This window comes from Montipora foliosa, chromosome 2 (assembly GCF_036669935.1).
Source record: "Montipora foliosa isolate CH-2021 chromosome 2, ASM3666993v2, whole genome shotgun sequence".
NCBI classification, from domain to species: Eukaryota; Metazoa; Cnidaria; class Anthozoa; order Scleractinia; family Acroporidae; genus Montipora; species Montipora foliosa.
The window spans coordinates 7,683,496-7,690,995 of NC_090870.1; the positions used below are offsets into that span (position 1 = coordinate 7,683,496).

Sequence of the window (7,500 nt, forward strand, 5' to 3'; positions counted from 1 at the left end):
GCTCAATCACGTCCTGGTTAGATTCCTTCATTCCGTGAGCAAACATGGCGTGGAAATAATCACTATTTGCAGCGAGTACAATCCGATGAGCTGGAAACTCGTCGTCACAAACTTTTAAGCGAATGTCGATGAATTCACCTTGCTCACGAAACAGAGCACACTTCGACAAAAGAATTTCAGAATGGGAGACAACCATGTTTGAAGGAGAGAACAAACGCACCGAAAATTCGATTTGTATGTCACGCTTCATCACGCAATATTGATCACGGACACGTCAACAAAAACGTCACTCCAAAATATTTAAAATATTTAACGTGATTAACATCCCGAGTCATCACTCGGGAAGAAATCGCAATCAGACAAATAAGCGCACAGAAAGAGAGCAAGTCCCCACAGGGACCCGTTTCTCGAAGGTTCCGAAACTAAAGGCCTGGCCAAACGCACGCAACATTTCAACGAATTGTTGCATGACGTTGTGACATGTGTTGAATGGACTGGCCAGACGCACGCAACATATCGCAACAGAGTGGCCAATTGTACGCAACATGTTGTTATATCCAACAATGTTGCAAGATGTTGCGTTGAAATGTTGCGAGCGTTTGGCCAGGCCTTTACGGGCCATTTTCGGGTGTCACAATTCCCTTTGTATCTCAAGAACGGAGAGGATTTAAGTCGTCAAACTTCACAATAATTTTTCTTTTTGTTACCTTGAAAACATGTCAAAAGATCGGCTTTCCAAAATAAGCGGTTGCCAGTTTCACAAATGGCCCAGAAACGGGCCACAGGACAATACAGTGATGTAGCAGCTCGCGTAATGTATAGTGTGAACAAAAGACTAAACAATTGAAACAATGACTTAAGGCGCGTTTTTTAATCCCGACCTATCCAATCGAACAAAACCGAACAAAAACCAATCGAACCCAAATTTTATTAAATTTTTTATCATTTTTAGAATTTTTACTGTATATATTTTCCTTCGCTCGAAGTTGTCCGTCCTCGTTTTCCATAACAATTTTATATATATATATATATATACACAGAGTTCTTTGGGCTGTCTGAGCCAACGGAGATAGTGGCGTTCCAAAAGGATCCTTTAGAGATTCCCAGTCCAAGCCTCGACATATGAATTTATATAAAGTTAAAAGAGTCAGAGCAAGGTCCCTCGGCTCTAGAAAACTTCACAGGATTCATCAACTCTCTTTACCCTACCATCAAGTTTGAATTAGTTTCTTCTGATAGCTACCTTAATATGCTAGACGTCACATTGTATCTAATTGACGGCTTCATTAGAACAGACATTTACTCTAAACCTACAGACAGTCATCTGTACTTGCCACCCACTAGTGCTCACCCCAAACATGTATTCAAAGCGATTCCATACGGAGTGGCCTTGAGATTACGTAGGAATTGCTCAAATCAGAATTTTTTAGAGACGCGAATGCTGGAATATGAAAGGTACCTTGTTAATCAAGGCTACCCGAAAACACTCGTTAAGAGGCAATTCCTTAAAGCCTCGGCCATTCCTAGAGATCATCTGCTTTTGCCCCGAACCAGGGAGAACAGAAAACTGTTTCCGTTAGTGATGACCTTCAATCCTTACCTACCTAACATAGGGTACGTCATCAGGAAGCATTTGCACCTGTTACAATCTAGTCCCAAATTAAGAGAATTTTTTCCATCTAATTCAATTATTCCCTCGTTTCGTAGAACAAAAAACTTGAAAGAAATTTTGGCGCCATCGAAATACAGAACGAGAGTAGAACAAGAAACCATTGAAACAGGTGGTTGCATTAAATGCAAACGTAGCAGATGTGATCTTTGCAAAAACTTTTTGATAGAATTCAATTTTTTTCAGAGTTTCCAAACCAATAGAAAATACTTTATTAAACCAAGACTGTCGTGTGATTCTAAAAATGTAATTTATCTTGCATCCTGCAACAAATGTCGCTTGCAATATGTTGGTTCAACGGCAACACAATTCAAAGTTAGATTCCGTAATCATAAATCATCAATGGTAACGAACAAGAAAACCTGTGAGGTCGCGGTACATTATAACAATAGTCCGCACGCCCTTAACGACTTTTCTTTCCAGTGTATCGATCAGGTGTCTGCTACCAACTGCACTGAGATTTTGAATAAACTTTTGATTACGAAGGAAGCGTACTGGAGTGCGCAACTTTTCTCATTAGCACCTTTTGGCCTTAACAAAAGGCAAGAATTCCACTCCAGGAACAGAATCACCTACAACCAACCGACCACTTGAGTCGTAATAATCTGCAAGCTTAACGAACCATATAACTTTACAACTCAATGTAGCACATGAATTCTTTACTTTAATGATAGTTTTAGTTCTCGCTGTTATTACATTGTACCTTTCGGAATAGAATTACTTCTTTTGTTTTGTTTTGTTTGTAATGATTTTTTACTTGTATTGTTGTTAAGTTTTGTAACATACCGTAAATTCTTTGTAATCCATATATAAGCTCTTAAACCTAATTATTATCCACATGCTGTAAACTGATGAAGGTCTAAGACCGGAACGTTTTTTAATATATTTTACTTTTTAGCTTCCAAAAGTTGTCCGTCCTCTGACTCTTTTAACTTTATATATATATATATATATATATATATATAGATAGATGCATTTAATTCATCAAATCCTTTTAGTGGAACACATGAGCTGCTTCCAACTGTGTGGCTTTATTGCTCAGTTGTTTGAGCATTGCACCGGCATCACAGATGTCATGAGGTTTGAGACAATTGCTCAAATTATCCAGATAAGTGAGAGGATCATTTCCCTCTTTCTTCTTTACTCCGCACACTTCAAATATATTTCCATTACTTTCATGTTAGAAAACCGTTAAGGTGAATGTGTCACCCTCGATAAATAAAGACTATTGTATTGCATTGTATTGTATTGTATTGTATTGTATTGTAACCAACCAGAACGCGCGAAAGCCTTATTTTCTTTTACTTGTATGGTACTGTACTAAAAGCTTGTAGTCTAGCTTTGCCCAGGCGTTCCTCGCTGAATCAAATCAAACTTCTCTTCCCGCGCTTTCCTCGCCCCAGGCCCCACCAATGGAATAAATGCCATCTTCATACACAGTCACAGCGCTGCTAAACAAGTTTTGATCCGAAGTTATGCAGGGAAATAGACTGCCGCATCTTATTGGAGTAGCTGAATCTTTGAGATACAACCATATATGATTGATTTCGGAGGCACCAATCACGTACAAGAAATCTTCAAACATTTAGAGTCGTCCCTGAAAAGTATGATGGGTTCATTTCATAGGTGGAAGCGTTGTCCAAGTGTTAGTATCTACTTGGTACTGATAGACAAGTTTTTCGTTGGAAAGGAATAGGTGATTTCCAGTGTAGAGAGCAGCTGGTTTTTCTTGAAGATTTTGTAGATTGAAAAGGCCACTTTTAATATATTAAAATTCAGCTTGAAAGACAGGTTTAAAGGACAAAGACAAAGGAAAGCGGCTGATATGTCGATATTTTTCCTATTCATTCCAACGTGTTTCTATTGTTGTTTTTTTTTTTTTGTCCTCTCTGCCTCGCTATCAAGCTGAATATTGATATTTCGAAAATGGCCTATTCTTTGATTGCACTCACGTGATAGGACGGCCATGTTGGTGGCAAAACAATAGAAAAATATAGCTCAAGTTTTTCATAATAATAGAGTCAAAGTCCCAAGAGACTATTCCATCAACATGGCTGCAGTGACGTCAGGTGAAATCAAAGAATTCTGGGAAAGGCTCCCATAATTTGGTCTCGCCATTTAAGACTTGAGGGATAGTGAAACAGGAGCCTAAAAGATAAGATAGATGATTAATATGAAATTGTAGAAGTTCCATATTGGATTCAAACTTTATACCAGTTTCAAACAACACGCAACAGGCTCAGTTGGTCACTGGGCAATGATGCGTTAACTTGCACACAGCGTAATGTAATCTTTGCCCATTTCGTCGGTGACAGTCAGTCAAGAGGCTTATAGAGGGTACAGATATCTGTAGACGACGATTTTAGAATCCAAGAGATGTAAAATAACCCCAAAATCATAATTTGTTTGTTTACTGACGATTCAATTCAATGAAGTGTGGCCGGAAACGTTGTCAGTAGTAGATGATGGAGTAGATAATAGTAGATAATCCATCTTTTAGAATCTCTCTACGGTGGCCAATTTACATTATCAACTCCGTTGATAAAACCAAATTTTTGTATACTTCTTCCCCACCGACGCAGCACCATAGTTTCTTTAGAAACTACCCCCTTCGTACAAGAAAAGAATCCGATAAAAGGCTTTTTTGGGAAATGTTGAAAATGGAGATCAGCATTTTCTCCATTCTATTTGCTAAAAGAAAAGCTGCGGAAAAAACGAACACAGAACTAGAACGTTTTCGTAAACGTGAGAATTTATACTCGCGTATTGAAGCGGCACTGAAAGAAACTGATTTTAACTGTAAGTGAAACGCTAAAAATCAAATCAGACCAAATTGCCGCGCAGAAAACTAAAAGTTCCATCGTTAGTAGCGGAGCCAGATGGTATGAATCTGGTGAAAAATGTAACAGATATTTTTTCAACTTATCGAAAAGAAGCTATGACAAAAAGCACCTGAAAACATTTCAACGCAATAAGACCCCTGGTACTGACGGTTTATTGGAAGAGTTTATGTGTGTTTCTGGGATGAGATCTCCAGCCCTTTGATTGACTGTTTCAGTCATGGGACCTATTGGGAGAGCGTTCCATCTCCCAAGAGAAAAGGGATTATTTCTTTGATTCCAAAAATAAAAATTAAAGAAAAAATTAAAGATCCTCAGCTTCTTAAGAACTGGCGCCCCATCTCATTCTAAAATAAGGATTCCAAACTTGCAACTAAATGTACTGCGAAATGGTTGGAGAAAGTTCTTCCGCATCTTATAGATAAAGACCGCGAAAAAGGTTACATCAAAGGTCGATTCATAGGTAAAAGCATCCGTCTAATTTCCGACATAATCAAATAAAACGAACAAGAGAAAGGGATATGATTCTCTTTCTAGGTTTTGAAAAGGCCTTCGACACCCTGGAATAAGAATTCCTTCTACGGAGTGCCCGATGCAATGAACTTCGGCCCGAGCTTTCTTAACTGGATCCGCACATTTTATCATAATATCTCCAGTTGTTTTGTGAATAATGGATACGGATCATATTTCTTTACCCTACAAAGAGGCGAGAGACAGGGGCTCCCTCGCTCAAGGTTGCTTTTCGTTCTTGCTACAGAACCTCTTGCCAATCAGATCAGAATAAATGTCTCGATCAAAGGTCTTAAGAACAGGAATAGAGTGACTAAGCTTAGCTTGTATGCCGATGATATTACCGCTTTTATCTGGTGCAATTCCTCAGTCTGCTAGCTGTATCACTATTTTCTCTGCTTGAGCAATTTGAATTCTTTTCCGGATTGAAAATAAACAAGTCCAAAACCGAAGGGCTGTGGCTCGAATCTTGGTAAATTAGAGTAGGAAGAGATAAACCTTTTCGCATTTCTTGGCTGAAGCACTATGTCTCTTCCCTTGGGGTAATCTTTGCTTATGAAAGACGCTTTGGCGACAAAATCAGTTTTGACGAAGAGCTTGTTAAAATGAAAAGGGTTTTAAACCTTTGGTCCGGTCGGCACTTGACAATTTTAGGTAGAATCGCCAATGTCAAAACACTAGCACTCTCAAAACTCGTTTACAACTGTTCCGTGCTTGAAGTGCCTGTCAACTGTGAAAAAATTCAATACCATTAGGGGCCGTCGACATATTCACTTCGTCCCCGCTTGACGTCAACTGGAGGTTTAGGTCAGGCAATGGCAATGGCAAGGAGGCCTAAAAGAAACTATAAAGCTTTAGTTTTGTAAAATGGAATTAAGAACGTAAACGACCACATGGCGACGGATATACTACTACAGTAATAAATGGAAAATACAAAATTAAAAGGAAAGGAAAGGTGCTATAATTTTAATACTGAACACATTTATATAAGGATACTAATATTTATTGCAAATAAACGCCTTAAGAGCTTTTTTAAAGGAGGCATGGGAGGTCGAGTTAACGATCTTAGTCAGTAGTCAAAGAGTTGTAAAATATGGGTCCTTGATACAAAACGGAACATTGTTTGATGTTAGGCCCGTTTTAAACGTCGCATTTTACGTGTGCCAAATCTAATGAAATGAGAAAAATCTATAGTTGTCGCTCATTTGCATTAGATTCGGCACATGTAAACTGCGACGTTTTAAACCGGCCTTAGTCCGACAGAAAGGTAGACGAAAAGCATGGGAATTTCTTGTCTTGTATGAATAGTGTCAAAAGAAAAATAATAAAATAAAAACAAAAAAATTTAAGTTTCTCTCCAACAGCCAAGATTAAGTAATTAACAAGCCATTTTAAAAAGCGACTATTTTTAAAGACATATCAAGGAAAAAAGGAACAAGGGGAGAAGGGCTGGCGCACTGTTGAGAACACTGGCCTCCAACCGATGTGGCCCGGGTTCGATTCCCACATTTCTCTACTCTGCTTCAAAAAGTTTTACTCCAAGTACTCCGGTTTTTGTCTTTCCTTAAAAGAGCATCCTACGATTTGTTATTAGTTGTCCATTTGACTTGATTTCTGCACTTTGTCCCCAATTTGTGCCTCAGCGCTAAATCACTCAATCAAAGTTCATTATCATTACCACTTGATTTCTTTTAACAACTAGTAGCACAGGTAAGCACACAACTAGTAAAGTTCCCTTTTACCAAAAGAAAGTATCACTCTAAATACAGATTTGCTCTCATCATTTAAAGGCACAAGAGAGTCTGCTTGTCAAGCCTCGAGCGCTAAGCTGTTCCAGACAATAGCACAGCTATACCTGAAGCTGTATCAATGGTTAAATCAGGGGCACCCAACGAATCTGTTCCTCACATTATCTGTTCCCGAGAGGAATCTTGCTGGCTGGCAAAAATACAGGTGTTTCGATGAGCTGGCTGGGAAATTTTGTTATTGATAGAGATTTTGCCTGGGAATTACTGACTATTTCTAGCATTTCAACCCGAGCTGGCTGTAGAAACTCTGAAGCCTGGGGACGACTAAAAAAAAGAAAAAAAAAATGGAAAAAATCCCTTCCCTCTTTTTCCCGGTTTTGTCGCTTTTGTTCGGTCGTTTTGGATCGAGGGATTTGAAAGCGCGCCGAATTCCTGGCTGGGAAATAAATTTGATCAGCTGGCTGGGAAACCAACCAATTTTATCTAGCTGGCTGGGAAATTTCTTGTGTGTCTTGCTGGGAAAAAGGAACAGATAATGTTTTCCCAGCAACACTGAAAAACACCTGAAAATGCCTTAATAACATTTATTTTCATTAACTGGGGTATAATAATACATTTTACAACAAATTGGTCGTTGGGTGCCCCTGGTTAAATGAGCATAAATAATCGTGCTATACGTGCAGCACGGATTTTAGGACAAATTCTTGCGGTACTCTGCATATGGACGACGTGA

General features: G+C 38.8%; 2 protein-coding genes across 2 annotated transcripts in view; both read right to left on the bottom strand.

The window, feature by feature from the left end:
• The window catches only part of LOC137992297 (kelch-like protein 12), a 5,274-nt gene extending 4,893 nt beyond the window's left edge, over window positions 1–381 (bottom strand). The window contains exon 1 of the mRNA XM_068837564.1: window positions 1–381. This exon is cut by the window's left edge and continues 632 nt beyond it. Within this exon, the coding sequence (XP_068693665.1) occupies window positions 1–250 (250 nt within the window). The 5' untranslated portion in view covers window positions 251–381.
• Window positions 382–7,144: 6,763 nt separating this feature from the next.
• LOC137992298 (actin-binding protein IPP-like) overlaps window positions 7,145–7,500 on the bottom strand; it is a 35,801-nt gene continuing 35,445 nt past the window's right edge. The window contains exon 2 of the mRNA XM_068837565.1: window positions 7,145–7,500. This exon is cut by the window's right edge and continues 4,982 nt beyond it. The gene's annotated coding sequence lies outside the window, so the exon portion shown is untranslated.